Raw genomic sequence first — 17,289 nt, forward strand, 5'->3', positions numbered from 1 at the left:
AACAACTAAATTCCTAATATTAAGATTAACTAATTTTGTGAAAGCAGAAACCACGTAGCCCCCCGGTTGTCCAGGGGGGCAGTACAAACTCATAAATGCAACTTCCTCTCCATATAAGATGCCCCTCACAATCACATAACGCCCTCCTGTGTCCTTAATACAGTCTGCCAGTATAAAAGGCACATTTTTCTTGATTAGAATTGCTACACCCCTACTCCTGGATGAGAAAGAGGAGGAATAAACATATCGAAAGACACCCTGCTGTAATTTAGCATGTTCTTTATCATCTAAGTGTGTTTCTTGTAGCAAGGCTATATGAACCTGTTCCCTCCTAAGATAATTCAAGACCTTTCTCCGTTTGATTGGCGTGTGAATGCCATTCACATTCCAAGTACATATTTTCAGTGTCGACATGGTATTAATTTTTCACTTATATAAAACACACATTATTTTAAACACTATCCCATAATATTGTCTATTTGTAAAAGTATTCAACAGAACCGGCCGGAAAAACACATTACGAACACCAAAACAAATGGAAAAGAAAGAAAAACTGCCTAACATTGGCAAAGAACAAAATACACTATTAATCTCCTAATCTGTAGGAGCACAAGTGTAAGGGTTTCCTGGCAACAAGAGTAAGCTCTTATAATAACAAAGAAATAAAAACCTAGCTTACAAAAGGGAGTATTGATATTAGAAATACGACCCACTGTTGTCGAACAAATGCTTACGTATGAATAGTCGTTTCAGTCATTTTAATGCGTGTGAAATATGTCAGCGTGCAGCAGACTGCTACTCACAGAAATACGGAGGTAGCTCACGAGCATCATGGAGACACGTTTTAGTCCGGAGAGTTCTCAACCTCAGATTGTCCCAGAGAGTCCAGGTATTTATCCACATCAGCCGGATTCGAGAAAACTCCGGTGGTCCCACGATGAGTCACCTTGAGTAGGGCGGGGTACAGCATCCTGTATACAGCCCCCACAGACTTCAACCGTTTCTTCACCATATCGAAACCTTTACGTTTACGAACCACCGCGGCTGAGAAATCTTGAAAAATCATCACTGTTGCATCGCCATGTTTCAGTGGCTGCTTCTTCTTACTTTTCTCCCACGACGCGGTCATAATTTTTTGCTTATCCTGGTAGTTGTGAAGTCTCACCACGACCGGACGCGGTCTCTGGTCCCGGGCTGTGAGCGGTCCTGTGCGGTGTGCTCTCTCCACTTTGATGCGGCCCGTCTTCGTCTCGATATTCAAAAGTTTGGGGAGCCAACTCTCAAAAAACAGCGTGGGATCGCCGCCCTCCGCCCGCTCCGGGATATTAAGAATTCGGATGTTCTTGCGTCTGCCTCGGTTCTCCAGACTATCGGCGTATTCCTCCAGCTGTGCCACCTTTTTCTCCAGCGACTTAACCATGGTGTGTATGGGCGCAGAGGCATCCTCTATGGCCGAGATCCGCGTCTCGGCCTCGTTAATGCGCGTCTCGTGACTCTGCAGCTGTTCCTGCTGAGACTGCAGGAGCTGGGATATTGGCTCAAACTTGTCTTCAAAAACTTTAGTCAGGTTTGCTGTTACGGCGCGAATCACCTCCTGAAGTGCCGGAGTCATAGCCTCTGTGTCGCTAGCAGGAATGTTAGCCTCTTCATTAGCCTCACTATTGGAAGCTCCAGCTGCGTCAGACACAGGGCTTTTATTGCGTAGCCTGCCGTCAGACTGCCTTAAAAAGTAGCTATTGATGCTCATTGTAAGTTTAGGCAATGTAAAAATTACAGTCTTGCTGCTAATAAGTGGGTTTTAAGATACAAATTGTAAAATTCTGCGCTGGTACTCCCAAGCCCGACTTTACTTCACGCCGCCATTTTGAAAACCCCTAATTTTTTTTTTTTTTTTTTTTTTTTTTTTTTTTTTTTTTTCTTGAAATTTTCAAAAAAAATGCCTTGTTATAGCCTTACTTTTTCTTTTGGGTGATTTTAGTTTTTTGTCATTTTTTGTGCCTTACTGCTTTTTAAGCCGCATTTAAGTATGTGCATTATATTTGCAGTAGTTTTTAGGGTCTATTGATGGTCCTAACTCAATTTTTTTTTTTTTTTTTTTAATATTTCCAAAAAAATGCCTTGTGATTTTAGTTTTTTGTCATTTTTTGTGCCTTACTGCTTTCTTAGCCCCATTTAAGTAAGTGCATTATATTTGCAGTAGTTTTTAGGGTCTAATGATGGTCCTAACTCAATTTTTTTTTTCTTTAAATTTTCAAAAAAAAATGCCTTGTTATAGCCTTACTTTTTATTTTGGGTGATTTTAGTTTTTTGTCATTTTTTGTGCCTTACTGCTTTCTTAGCCCCATTTAAGTATGTGCATTATATTTGCAGTAGTTTTTAGAGTCTAATGATGGTCCTAACTCAATTTTTTTTTTTTTTTTAAATTTTCAAAAAAAATGCCTTGTTATAGCCTTACTTTTATTTTGGGTGATTTTAGATTTTTGTCATTTTTTGTGCCTTACTGCTTTCTTAGCCCCATTTAGGTATGTGCATTATATTTGCAGTAGTTTTTAGGGTCTAATGATGGTCCTAACTCAATTTTTTTTTTTTTGAAATTTTCAAAAAAATGCCTTGTTATAGCTTTACTTTTTATTTTGGGTGATTTTAGTTTTTTGTCATTTTTTGTGCCTTACTGCTTTCTTTGCCCCATTTAAGTATGTGCATTATATTTGCAGTAGTTTTTAGGGTCTTATGATGGTCCTAACTCAATTTTTTTTTTCTTGAAATTTTCAAAAAAAATGCCTTGTTATAGCCTTACTTTTTATTTTGGGTGATTTTAGTTTTTTGTTATTTTTTGTGCCTTACTGCTTTCTTATCCCCATTTAGGTATGTTCATTATATTTGCAGTAGTTTTTAGGGTCTAATGATGGTTCTAATTCAATTTTTTTTTTTTTTAAATTTTCAAAAAAAATGCCTTGTTATAGCCTTAGTTTTTATTTTGGGTGATTTTAGTTTTTTGTCATTTTTTGTGCCTTACCGCTTTTTAAGCCCCATTTAAGTATGTGCATTATATTTGCAGTAGTTTTTAGGGTCGAATGATGGTCCTAACTCATTTTTTTTTTTTTTTTTAAATTTTCTAAAAAAATGCCTTGTTATAGCCTTACTTTTTATTTTGGGTGATTTTAGATTTTTGTCATTTTTTGTGCCTTACTGCTTTCTTAGCCCCATTTAGGTATGTGCATTATATTTGCAGTAGTTTTTAGGGTCTAATGATGGTCCTAACTCAATTTTTTTTTTTTGGAAATTTTCAAAAAAAACGCCTTGTTATAGCCTTACTTTTTATTTTGGGTGATTTTAGTTCTTTGTCATTTTTGTGCCTTACTGCTTTCTTAGCCCCATTTAAGTATGTGCATTATATTTGCAGTAGTTTTTAGGGTCTAATGATGGTCCTAACTCAATTTTTTTTTTTTGAAATTTTCAAAAAAAATGCCTTGTTATAGCCTTACTTTTTATTTTGGGTGATTTTAGTTTTTTGTCATTTTTTGTGCCTTACTGCTTTCTTATCCCCATTTAAGTATGTGCATTATATTTGCAGTAGTTTTTAGGCTCTAATGATGGTCCTAACTCAATTTTTTTTTTTTTTGAAATTTTCAGAAAAAATGCCTTACTTTTTATTTTGGGTGATTTTAGTTTTTTGTCATTTTTTGTGCCTTACTGCTTTCTTAGCCCCATTTAAGTATGTGCATTATATTTGCAGTAGTTTTTAGGGTCTAATGATGGTCCTAACTCAATTTTTTTTTTTTCTTGAAATTTTCAATAAAAAATGCCTTGTTATAGCCTTACTTTTTTTTTTGGGTGATTTTAGTTTTTTGTTATTTTTTGTGCCTTACTGCTTTCTTATCCCCATTTAGGTATGTTCATTATATTTGCAGTAGTTTTTAGGGTCTAATGATGGTCCTAACTCAATTTTTTTTTTTTTGAAATTTTCAAAAAAAAATGCCTTTTTATTTTGGGTGATTTCAGTTTTTTGTCATTTTTTGTGCCTTACTGCTTTTTAAGCCCCATTTAAGTATGTGCATTATATTTGCAGTAGTTTTTAGGGTCTAATGATGGTCCTAACTCAATTTTTTTTTTTTTTGAAATTTTCAGAAAAAATGCCTTGCTATAGCCTTACTTTTTATTTTGGGTGATTTTAGTTTTTTGTAATTTTTTGTACCTTACTGCTTTCTTAGCCCTGTTTAAGTATGTGCATTATATTTGCAGTAGTTTTTAGGGTCTAATGATGGTCCTAACTCAATTTTTTTTTTTTTTTTTTTCTTTTTTTAAATTTTCAAAAAAAATGCCTTGTTATAGCCTCACTTTTTATTTTTGGTGATTTTAGTTCTTTGTCATTTTTTGTGCCTTACTGCTTTCTTTGCCCCATTTAAGTATGTGCATTATATTTGCAGTAGTTTTTAGGGTCTAATGATGGTCCTAACTCAATTTTTTTTTTTTGTTGAAATTTTCAAAAAAAAATGCCTTGTTATAGCCTTACTTTTTATTTTGGGTGATTTTAGTTCTTTGTCATTTTTTGTGCCTTACTGCTTTCTTAGCCCCATTTAAGTATGTGCATTATATTTGCAGTAGTTTTTAGGGTCTAATGATGGTCCTAACTCAATTTTTTTTTTTTTTTGAAATTTTCAAAAAAAATGCCTTGTTATAGCCTTACTTTTTATTTTGGGTGATTTTAGTTTTTTGTCATTTTTTGTGCCTTACTGCTTTCTTAGCCCCATTTAAGTATGTGCATTATATTTGCAGTAGTTTTTAGGGTCTAATGATTGTCCTAACTCAATTTTTTTTTTTCTTGAAATTTTCAAAAAAAATGCCTTGTTATAGCCTTACTTTTTCTTTTGGGTGATTTTAGTTTTTTGTCATTTTTTGTGCCTTACTGCTTTTTAAGCCGCATTTAAGTATGTGCATTATATTTGCAGTAGTTTTTAGGGTCTATTGATGGTCCTAACTCAATTTTTTTTTTTTTTTTTAATTTTCAAAAAAAATGCCTTGTGATTTTAGTTTTTTGTCATTTTTTGTGCCTTACTGCTTTCTTAGCCCCATTTAAGTAAGTGCATTATATTTGCAGTAGTTTTTAGGGTCTAATGATGGTCCTAACTCAATTTTTTTTTTTCTTTAAATTTTCAAAAAAAAATGCCTTGTTATAGCCTTACTTTTTCTTTTGGGTGATTTTAGTTTTTTGTTATTTTTTGTGCCTTACTGCTTTCTTATCCCCATTTAGGTATGTTCATTATATTTGCAGTAGTTTTTAGGGTCTAATGATGGTCCTAACTCAATTTTTTTTTTTTTGAAATTTTCAAAAAAAAATGCCTTGTTATAGCCTTACTTTTTATTTTGGGTGATTTCAGTTTTTTGACATTTTTTGTGCCTTACTGCTTTTTAAGCCCCATTTAAGTATGTGCATTATATTTGCAGTAGTTTTTAGGGTCTAATGATGGTCCTAACTCAATTTTTTTTTTTTTTTTTCTTTTTTTAAATTTTCAAAAAAAATGCCTTGTTATAGCCTCACTTTTTATTTTTGGTGATTTTAGTTCCTTGTCATTTTTTGTGCCTTACTGCTTTCTTAGCCCCATTTAAGTATGTGCATTATATTTGCAGTAGTTTTTAGGGTCTAATGATGGTCCTAACTCAATTTTTTTTTTTTTGAAATGTTCAAAAAAAATGCCTTGTTATAGCCTTACTTTTTATTTTGGGTGATTTTAGTTTTTTGTAATTTTTTGTGCCTTACTGCTTTTTAAACCCCATTTAAGTATGTGCATTATATTTGCAGTAGTTTTTAGGGTCTAATGATGGTCCTAACTCAATTTTTTTTTTTTTTGAAATTTTCAAAAAAAATGCCTTGTTATAGCCTTACTTTTTATTTTGGGTGATTTTAGTTTTTTGTCATTTTTTGTGCCTTACTGCTTTCTTAGCCCCACTTAAGTATGTGCATTATATTTGCAGTAGTTTTTAGGGTCTAATGATGGTCCTAACTCAATTTTTTTTTTTTGTTGAAATTTTCAAAAAAAATGCCTTGTTATAGCCTTACTCTTTATTTTGGGTGATTTTAGTTCTTTGTCATTTTTTGTGCCTTACTGCTTTCTTAGCCCCATTTAAGTATGTGCATTATATTTGCAGTAGTTTTTAGGGTCTAATGATGGTTCTAACTCAATTTTTTTTTTTTTGAAATTTTCAAAAAAAAATGCGTTGTTATAGCCTTACTTTTTATTTTGGGTGATTTTAGTTTTTTGTCATTTTTTGTGCCTTACTGCTTTCTTAGCTCCACTTAAGTATGTGCATTATATTTGCAGTAGTTTTTAGGGTCTAATGATGGTCCTAACTCAATTTTTTTTTTGTTGTTGAAATTTTCAAAAAAAATGCCTTGTTATAGCCTTACTTTTTATTTTGGGTGATTTTAGTTCTTTGTCATTTTTTGTGCCTTACTGCTTTCTTAGCCCCATTTAAGTATGTGCATTATATTTGCAGTAGTTTTTAGGGTCTAATGATGGTCCTAACTCAATTTTTTTTTTTTTTTGAAATTTTCAAAAAAAATGCCTTGTTATAGCCTTACTTTTTATTTTGGGTGATTTTAGTTTTTTGTTATTTTTTGTGCCTTACTGCTTTCTTATCCCCATTTAGGTATGTGCATTATATTTGCAGTAGTTTTTAGGGTCTAATGATGGTCCTAACTCAATTTTTTTTTTTTTTTTAAATTTTCAAAAAAAAATGCCTTGTTATAGCCTTACTTTTTATTTTGGGTGATTTTAGTTTTTTGTCATTTTTTGTGCCTTACTGCTTTTTAAACCCCATTTAAGTATGTGCATTATATTTGCAGTAGTTTTTAGGGTCTAATGATGGTCCTAACTCAATTTTTTTTTTCTTGAAATTTTCAAAAAAATGCCTTGTTATAGCCTTACTTTTTATTTTGGGTGATTTTAGTTTTTTGTCATTTTTTGTGCCTTACTGCTTTCTTAGCCCCATTTAAGTATGTGCATTATATTTGCAGTATTTTTTAGGTTCTAATGATGGTCCTAACTCAATTTTTTTTTCTTTTGAAATTTTTAAAAAAAAATGCCTTGTTATAGCCTTACTTTTGATTATGGGTGAATTTAGGTTTGTTTTTTGTTTTTTTAACCCTAACCCTTTTGTAATTATTATTCATATTACATATCTTAAACAAATGTATTTTATGCATTGACTTTGTCAAATGTAAATCAATGAAAATGAAATAAATAGTTTAAATAAAATGCAATATTAAAATATCTGAGCTGGCACAACTGGTCACTAATACTGGTTATGTTGTATTTCTAACACAGTATAACATATAACAAATATGATTAAAAACTAATTCTAGATAAATGTTATAATATAATAATAAAGTGTGATATAAAAATAGGGTCACAATCCAAAAAAGGTTGGGAATCATTGTTTTATACTCCTTGGTGGACTTGGTTACAGTCCACAGCTCTTTGATTACTACCATTGTAGCTTTTTAAAAAAAATTTACATTCATCCATTTTCCTGTTTCTTTGAAGACGCTTATAGCCCAATATATACAATATACAAACATGTACGAATAGTCACTTGGCCACTCAGACAAAGCAGTGAAGAAAAGAGCAGAGAGGAGAAGTGGAGGTCAGGTTGGTTTAAGCTGAGATCTGATAAGCACCACACAACTCGCTCCCATGACAAAGCTTCCTCTGGGGTCTCGTCTGCAGCCGGCCATTATTTGGAACTCTTCAGCTTTCCTCTGGTCCTTCTCCATCCCCCTGATTGCTGGTTGGTTCAGATGCTGGTTCCACCATGCATTGCTGTGTGTGTGTGTGTGTGTGTACGTGCAGCTATGTAAACCAACCAAGGAGCTTTTCCAGGGGCTATGCTGTCTGTAAGGAAAGGTTATCAAAACACAACAGTGCAGTAGCAACTGTAAACATGCTTATGCAGTGATCTGGTGCTGAGGGCCATTTTCTTTAGCACTGCACTGTGCAGAAAACCTCCGAGTACTTTACCTGAAAGAAAACAGAACATAACTTCTTAAACATATACTTAATGGGACAAATTTAGAAAAGACACAAACTTCACAAAGTGGAGAAAAAAAACCCAACAAACCATGATGTAAGCGCATTTGTTTTATTGCACTTTTACCGTGATGGGAAAAATAATAACAAATAAAATTCACAAAAATAATCAAATAAAAAGAGAAGCAATTTCACCACTGATGGATTTCAGAGGTTCCTCACACACAGTTAACAATGAAAAACTGAATTTGTCATGAACCCCTTGTAGAAAAAAAAAGAAAAAATATATTCGGCACACACACATATATAAAAAAAAAACTCTTTATCTTACTTAATTCATACCTAGTTCAAATCTTTCCGCTATGAAACCAAACATTCAAGTATTTCTATCATTGCACAGGCACTAGATTTTCCTACTTTGTATATATTAACTTTCAGCCAGGGACTGAATCATTGTCAACAGTCCAGGCTATCGACTGTTGCCAATGAATGAAATATTATACATCCTAAAAAATAATCTCTCCACAACAGCAACATCTGGACATCAAATACATTACAAAGAAAATATATAAAACTATTCTGAGTCACATTTGGCTTTTGGTACCAGAAGTCTAACCTTAAAGATACTCAAACAGTAGTTGGAAAATTATTTAAAAAGCTGGAAAAAAAAACAAACAGGCAGCTATGAACCAGTTCTAAAGGAGGGTTGATTGAATGGTTGGTTACCCTTACTGAGCAGCAGCTAGTTTTTCCACAAGGTCAGTTTGCCCTCTAGTGGACAAAATAAAAATGACAACACTTCCTGTGACGTGGTTTCAGGTGCTCACACTGAGACACCAATTTAGGACTTCATTTCTAAAATAAATATAAATTTTAAATAAATAAACTCTTGAGGACATGTAACATTTACGGGGCAAAATTATTAGATACATTTAGGAGTAGACCTGCACTCCGATCAAATATCTTCATTGTGAATTATTCGATGCTCAGGAGAAATAAAGATAAAAAAGCAAAGAAAGGAACTGAAGACAACAACAAATCCACCTGCTTTTCTCAGTTGAATGTTCAAACCACAAACTACAATAATTAAAAATATATCCAGCTAGTAAAAATGAGAGGATGCATGAGATGTATACAAGTCCAAAAGAATTCACTGAATTCAAAAAAGGCTCCTGAAGGCGTCTCCTGCCAGGCTTGAGGGGGTTGATCTCTGTGGAGGGTCAGTAGGTGTCGGTGTGTCTATCATACACTACAGACAGGGTTGGGTATTTTAAGGTGATATGCGGTGGTTCACTTCAGTCCAGCTCCAAATTTGACCATGAGACTTAAAAAGTGTGACATTGTTTGTCGGTCCAGTCCGAGCCAGCAGGCTTCTGCCACCCCCCCGCTCCCCAACAGCAGGGAGACTCCTCAGCTAGTTCAGCAAATATCAAGCTGTGTGAGAAACTCAGCACACTCCGTGCTGTGAGACATCGGTTCAGTTGGAAAAGACAGACTGGATCACCTCAGTCCCATCTCCTGTTTGGTAGAGAAAGTCTATCTGCACTGAGGACAGCTACCTCTGCCTTGGGCCGCTGTGGACTGGCTCTGTCCCTTTGACCCCGTGAAGGTCGTCCTCCACCACAAAGCTGTAACCTTCTTTATCGATGCACTCTGACACCACGTTTAGCACCTGAGGGAAGGAAAATAACATATGACTATTTTTGAGGGGGACACAGTGAGTTTTAATTCTGTGGAATTCTGCAATATAACTCAATAGTTAACACTTGGTCGTTAGGGAAAATGACTTACTTTGTATACTAAGACTGACAAGTATTGACGGTCCTTTTTGGCCAGAGTCTTCAGTCCCCTTTGTTTTTCTGAGATAATTATACCGTCATTATATTGTGTGTTTGCATGTCCTTTAAATAAAACCTGTTGGAAACCTCCACTCTTTTTTGGTTTGAAATCATTTATGTTAAATCCTACCCCATTAGCAAGACTTTGAGGAAATCCCGTGCTGTAACATATTAATTCATGTTCATGTGAATTTGTTGGATTTTTTTTTATTTTTTCTTAAAAGTTGTATTATTTGATAGCACTTCGAGATGATGTAATTTGTGCCATATAAATAAAGTTGAATTGAAAAAAAAAAAAAAAAAATATTGGGGGCTTGTCCAGGATTTTCATGGACTGCGATTGTAAAAGACTTACAAAAACACAATAAAGTTCAAATAAAGACCAATTCAATGCAAGAACACTTTACTGTAACATAAATTTTGTATAAACAAAAAAACAACACATAATGAGATCATCTTCTTACATGATTCTATCATCAAAACGTCTTAAAGCTCAGATTCCAATCATTATATTGCGAGCTGGTGAATGTGTTTGCACAACTAATTACTATTTTCAAAATTGCATTCTTTATTAAGCAGAATATTCACAAGTTCTTATGATTCCTTTTTTTAAACAATCAAAAAGGGTTGACTTTTTACAATTCCTTTTGTTACACAACTAAAATTTAAGTTGTAAGGCACTGACCTGGCGCAGTCTCCGGTCCATTGCATCCAGGTGTGGTTGGATGAGGATGGGAGTGAGGCGGTCCCTCACCAGGGACTCTGCCATGAGTGTGGACAGCTTGTATTCTTCCTTAGCCAGCAGCTGCAGACGCAAGTGGGTCGACTTCTTTACCCTGCAGGAAGAGAGCAGCCGGTGGAAGAGAGGAAGCGTTGAAAAGTGGCCTCATTCACTGTATTCATGAATCTGCTTAGCAAGAGCTGTGCAGAGATGCTTTTACTGATGACTATTTGTAATTTAAACGATTGCAAACCTTGTATGCTGCTAATAATTCAACTGTCTATAATAATAATAATAACACAAGAAATAAGTTGTAATGCTAAAAAAAAAAAAAAAACAGGAAGTTATCAAATTAACATAACAGATCATCAGAAAGATCATATTGAAGAACAATAATGCACACAGGAGGTTTTACCTGCAACACTGAATCAGAGGCACCAGAATGGATATCTCATCATGGGAATGCTTTCCAAAGCTGCGATTGATAATAGAAAATATCAATATTATTCAATGATCTGAAAACTGTTTGAAATAATTAACAACCTAGACGTATGTACATACCCTCTCCCGTTGTCTAGATGTATGATAAACGTCTCATTTCCAAACTTTTCAAATGTCTCGTAATGGTGACGATCCATGTTCCCTGTGAGGGAAATCACCCAGGAATACAACGCTGATGATTAGATCAATACTTGGCCACAAAGCAGTGATTAAGCTGATACAATAGCATTTTTGGTAACACTTTATATTAAGGTACTGTAATAATGGTTCATTTAAAAAAAAAAAATGAATTAATCAATGCATAATAAGCACAAATTAACAGCGAATAGGCGCTTATAAGATGCTTAACATTTAAAAATACTTTATATACCGTAATAATGGATAATTAATGCTTAATAAGCACAAATTAATAGTCAATAAGCACTTGTGGTATATGAACAAATAAGTGTGCTTGATTGATCTATTATATAGGTTATAGTTTACTATTATTTTAGTCTTGTTATCTTTATTAAGCATCTTATATCATCTTAGAAGTGCTTATTAACTGTTAAAATACAATCATATATGTGGTTATTAATGGTTGATTTGTGTTTCTTAAGCATTAATTATATATAGTATTTATAAATGTTAACAAGCATGTTATAAGAGCTTATTAGCTGTTAATTTGTGCTTATTACACATTACTTAACCATTTTTACAGTATCTTATAATAAAGTGTTACTGCATTTTTTTTTAAAACTTATTTTAATGAAATAATAATCCTGTACAAAGCACACTTTCTTTGTGGTGACTCACCCATGAGGAAGTCAAAGATGGTCATGTCCATTATGTCCAGTAGGCGTGTTCCACTGTCATATGGCGGCGTCTGTTTGACCTCCTCACAGTAGTCTGGATCAACCTCCCATCTGATCAATAGGTATATTTGTTAGTATTTATGGTTCTGCTTTAAAATAATGTTTTTGTTGTTGTTCTAATTCATTTTTAGGCCTTTAATTTATAACCTTTATTTAAACAGCCAGTCCCATTGAGACAAATACATGAATCATTTTAAACATATAATCTGATATTGCCACATACTCTGTAGTAGGGATGTAACGATTAATCGTAAGGCAGTTAAAAATATATTCATAGGTATCACAGTTGATATCGATTTTCTGAAAATTGAATCGCAGTACTTTTTTTAACCAGCTATCCACAAGTGTAGGCGGCGGGCGGAGTCTGCTAATACTTTCGTTTTGGCTGCCTTCTACTCTTAAATATGTTAATAAATGATTCATTGCCCCTTTAGCACCGAAAGAATATCTGTAATATTACTTGAATATCTGTAAAAGTCACGTTTTTCTATTAGCTCTGTCTGCTAGCATAGCTTCTCTTCTTCACTGGAAGAATTTCTGCATGCCAACCGACCACTGGGTTACCAGCGCCCTCTGCTGGTCCAAACAAATATGGCGTAAATCAGTGTAATCACGTTTTTTTTTGTTTTTTTTTAAAGTCCAATTGTTAAGACACAAAATACATTTTCAGTTGCACTTTTAAAAAGAAAAAGAACTATTATGTAGTTTTGCATTGTTTATTATAGAACCAGAATTTGAATTAATAGGCTTCATTTTCATTTGTATTATTCCTTTATTTATTTCATTCAAGATTTATTTTTAGTTAAATTGCATTGTTTTGAATAGTTTATCAAGGGATTCTTTTGACAATGAAAAATAAAAGGAAAATAATACAGTATTTTCTACAGTCCCATTTTGTAAAATAAATCGTGAATCGAATCGTATCGGGAGTTGAGTGAATCGTTACATCCCTACTCTGTAGTTGTGGGATCTTGTTGTGTGATACGTGGAAGTACCGTAGTAACTGACAGTGAATGTGACTAATGGCATTTACCAGATGGACCTACAGGGCTCCACTCAGGAGCAAATCCTTCATTAACCAGCTCTACTGAGCGTCATTGAACGCAGCACACAGTGAGCACATGACCGGCCTCTTACTCTGCCTTCTTGCGTTTATGGTAGGAACGTCTCCACGGGTTCCTCCAAGTCTTGCGCTTGGCCAGAGCCAAGTCCGGGAGGAACGCGGCCAGGGACCCTTCAATCTGGTCCGGTTTCCCACACAGAGCGTGCTCAGTGGAGCAATAGTACGAACACTCTCCATAGAAGCACACGTTGTTGGCTGGAAGTCATAAAAAAAAAAAGAGAAACACAATCAGACTCGTCTTGTATAGTGACAAAAAAAAAAGTAGCAGGTGGCAAAAAATGGTCCAAAAGTGGCAAGAAAAGGGTGAAAAGTAACTAAAATTGACCAAAAACAGTCAAGAGTGGCAAAAACAATGGCAAAAGGTAGCTTAAATGAGTAAAATGTAGCAAACAATAGTGAAAAAGGGCAAGAATATGGAACAAAAAGAGGCAAAATGTAGGGAAAAAAGGAAACAAGTGTAAAAGGTAGGTTATTTGGATGAAAAGTGGCAAAAAAAAAAAAAAAATGGTTAAAGAATCAACAAAAATTGGATAAAGGTGTCAAAAAGAACTTTTGAAGAAGTTGACAAAAATTAGGATATTCATGGCAAAAGGAAACATGGCAAAAATGGGACAAAAAAAGTTGAAAAATGGCCAAAGAAAAAGGTAAAAAGTGGTTAAAAATGTTACCCCTCTTAAGGTTTTCTGAGGGAATAATAAATAAAATCAAGACATAAAGAGCCACATGTTGAGCATCACTGTCTTAATAACAGCTTTATCATGGTTTTAACAAAATAACTTAATAAACTAAATTGGGAGTCGATGGTTGCCCCTTAGAACACTCTCACTTTTAAAATCTCTGCTCCGTTGAGTTGTTCTTAGAGACAGCGTTGGAATATATTCAGCCAAGTGTTTATAAGTGACTCTTGATTGTCTGTAGCCATTCGTTCCTCATTTATTTAAAGCCCACTGTGCACATGATGAAAATTACCAGGGGACATTCATTGACCTGTATTAACTGCTGAGATTGCCATTAATTTTAATCCTGTGTGAATTTTCCCTGTGTATGATATAAAGGAAAGTTACATCACTAATTAACTGTCGTGCTTAAGCACAAGGTAAAGTCCCCTGGCAATACTAATCCCATGCAAATGAGTATCACAGTAATTTAGGGCACATGGCCGGCTTTGCTCTATAATTCAAAAGTCTTTATTTCTGCAGGGATTTTTTTTTTCTTGCTTGTGGTAGAAATTGTTGAGGACTGTACGCTTTTTATTTTAGTTCTTCCTCTACTGTGCCAGATACATTTGGGTTAGCAAACAGCATCTGAACATGTTTGAATCCTTTTACCTTTAATGTTAAATCTATTTCTGCTGTCTTTTTTTTGTTTTTGGCTACATACCCGGAGAAATAAAGAAGGTCCTCCACAGCTTTTTGTCTCGTGTAGCATCTCGGATTTCTTTCGTCATGTTGACCAGTCTGCCGGCTACTGGAGGAACTCGCCGGAAGTCTAGAATCCTGCAGAACAGAGATAAACACGCTTGTAAATTATATTCACCTGAGAAAACCCAAGATTGGAAGCCAGTTCGTCGCTGGGCTAATAAAACAATCACACATTAAATTACACGTAAAATCATTTCATGCACATTGAGGGAGAACCTGCAAACCCTGCAACCAACATGGCTTTAGGATGCTCCTACCCTCTGCACCATATTATAATTATGATTGAATAGCAAAAAAAAATTATAATTTGCGAGTGTCTCAAAGTCAGAATATCTTTTTAATCTTTTTTTTTATCTCTATTTAATAATATATTTGATACAAACATGAAACTGAAATACACAGTATCACTGATAGAGGTGTAATCAGTACTGATATATCCTACTCAAGTAGAAGTACAGTTACTTGATTGAAATTGTACTCAAGTACAAGTAAAAAATAGCTCAAATAAATAAATAAGCAAATTAAAAGTTACTAGTTACTTTCACCCCTAAGTTTATTGTTGGTAATAAATATTGCTACGGTTCCCTTACAGTAAACGTCTCATGTATAAACTTAAAAAGGAAGAGATGAAAACTTGCACAATTGAAACGTAATTTATTTTCCACAAAGGCATCTGCGTAAAATTATAATACATTCTTTTTTAAATAAAACACCAATGAATTCTCTAGAACTAAGAAAATAACCAGCATTGAATGCTGTTTTGGCGCGGTACACTACGTTTAATCTGGTACGTCGGCTATGATGTGGTGCATTTGATAGTTGTCTGGTTTAATTTTTTTGTAGTTTCACAATGTCCGTTGTTCATTTTTAATACAAAAAATAATATTTTACTCAGTAATGGTTGGGTGTAGAAATGCAACAAATGACTTTACTTCATTTAAAACATGCGTAAGTAGAAGTAAAATTACTGACTGAAAAACAAGTACCGATAAAAGCAACTCAATTCAGAAACGTAAGTAGTTGTAATCAATTACTTTTATCTCTGCATATCGGGGGCTTGTCCAGGATTTCACCTCTGATCACTAGAATTAGTGAAGTCAACATGAAATTGGCAATTTGCAGTTTGTAGTTGGTGCCAGAAGGGGGCACTGTGGTATAGAAGAGTCTGACAATTGATATATTGATATATTTTTTATGTTGTTGACATTCTTCTTTTTTTTTTTTACTTTCATTCACTTTAAAATGATTCAAAATCCAAACTAGCAGAACATTCCTCTGTGTAGCCTCTGATATGTGCTGATTTTTCAAGCCCTGTGCGTTGACATCATTTGAATGGAGGCTATAGCATGAAGACTCCATATGGACACAGCGAGATATAAAGAAAGATTTATTATGGCTGACTTTTACTGAAAGATGGCGTCTATATATGCCTTCCCATATGTGTGCCACTCGCGTGATTTATGCATGTGCTGCTCCGCTGCCATCGACCCAACCCAACTACACCATCATAGCTGACTGCCTTTAAAAATTGATAACCCTTACAACACCTAATGGCCAAAGCCTGAAGGCAGAGAGACTGAAGATGGAAGTGAGAAAGTGAGACAAGACCAAGAACAAGGTGAAGAAAGAGAGTAAAACAGAGGTGGCAAAAGTACTAGTCTCCAGTACTCAAGCAAAAGTATAAATACATGAATAAATACGACTCTGGTAAAAGTAGAAGTATGGAAGGTGCTCCCGTACTTGAGTAAAAGTAAAAAAGTACATGCTATTAAATATACTTAAGTAAAAAGTAAAACAAATATCCCTTCCAAAATAAGACAGGGCTTTTAAAGCAGCAAATTCCATATATTAAATGTTTTTTTAATAACTTGTAGAATACTGGTACATGGAAACAAGTTAAATGTGTTACCTTTGAACACATGGAGAATTTAGCACTCATGATAAAAACAATTTGTAAATAAAATGCAGTGTAACATTTTAAAAACTTCAAAATGTTAACCGTTGTGGCGTCATCTTCAAAGGTCTTAAAAGTAACCAGCTCATTTTTAAAATGAAAGGAGTAGAAAGTACAGATATTTGTTTAAAAAAGTAAGGAGTAAAAATAAAAAGTTGCCAAAATTAAATAAATACTCAAGTAAAGTACAGATACCAGAAAAAACTACTTAAGTACAATCATGAAGTATTGGTACTTAAACCTAAACACAGCTCTACAGAACTCCTGACGCTGCTATCTCATCATAATGTTTGAGTTTGTGATATTTCAATGACATTATAGACATTATGAATTATTTATATTCAAGAGTTGGGCATCAAACACATTCAAGACCAGTTTGCATCATTCCAGATTAAAACAGTAAGATGTGACGGGATCCCCTGAGTCTGTAGAGTGGTGTGCTTTATTATTCTGGGGTCATACTGGGGCTCTGCATGTCTTCATATCTGCTGAGTTCTTAATGCAGCCCAACCACTGTAATCCAATCACATAATTAATGATGCTGAAAAACAGAGCAGCCTCTATAGGAGAGACTGCATCCGTGTGTACACATGACTGTACGCAGTCCTGTGTGTGTGTGTGTGTGTGTAGACCCCCTGGGAGACAGTGTAGCCTCTGCACCAGCACCAGCAGCAGCTCTGTGGACAGAGTTTAATTTAGAACAGGCAAAAATGAGAGAGAAAAAATAAAAATAAAACACTGCTTTTGGCAAACCCCTGCCTGCTTTATATTTAGAACCAGCCTTTCATGCCTTTGGTTTCCTTCTCTTCCCCCTTAACCCACACACACACACACACACACACACACACAC

At 34.4% G+C, this 17,289-nt stretch overlaps 1 protein-coding gene across 1 annotated transcript in view; it reads right to left on the reverse strand.

The window, feature by feature from the left end:
- Positions 1–8,161: 8,161 nt before the first annotated feature.
- The window catches only part of fam20cb (FAM20C golgi associated secretory pathway kinase b), an 82,760-nt gene continuing 73,632 nt past the window's right edge, over positions 8,162–17,289 (reverse strand). The window contains exons 7-13 of the mRNA XM_028476872.1: positions 14,445–14,560; positions 13,079–13,259; positions 11,883–11,992; positions 11,148–11,229; positions 11,002–11,061; positions 10,551–10,701; positions 8,162–9,699 (exon numbers count right to left, since the gene is read on the reverse strand). Of these exons, the coding sequence (XP_028332673.1) occupies positions 9,583–9,699; positions 10,551–10,701; positions 11,002–11,061; positions 11,148–11,229; positions 11,883–11,992; positions 13,079–13,259; positions 14,445–14,560 (817 nt within the window). The 3' untranslated portion in view covers positions 8,162–9,582. The remainder of the gene's footprint in view (positions 9,700–10,550; positions 10,702–11,001; positions 11,062–11,147; positions 11,230–11,882; positions 11,993–13,078; positions 13,260–14,444; positions 14,561–17,289) is intronic.

Source organism: Gouania willdenowi, chromosome 19 (assembly GCF_900634775.1).
Source record: "Gouania willdenowi chromosome 19, fGouWil2.1, whole genome shotgun sequence".
Taxonomy (NCBI): domain Eukaryota; kingdom Metazoa; phylum Chordata; class Actinopteri; order Blenniiformes; family Gobiesocidae; genus Gouania; species Gouania willdenowi.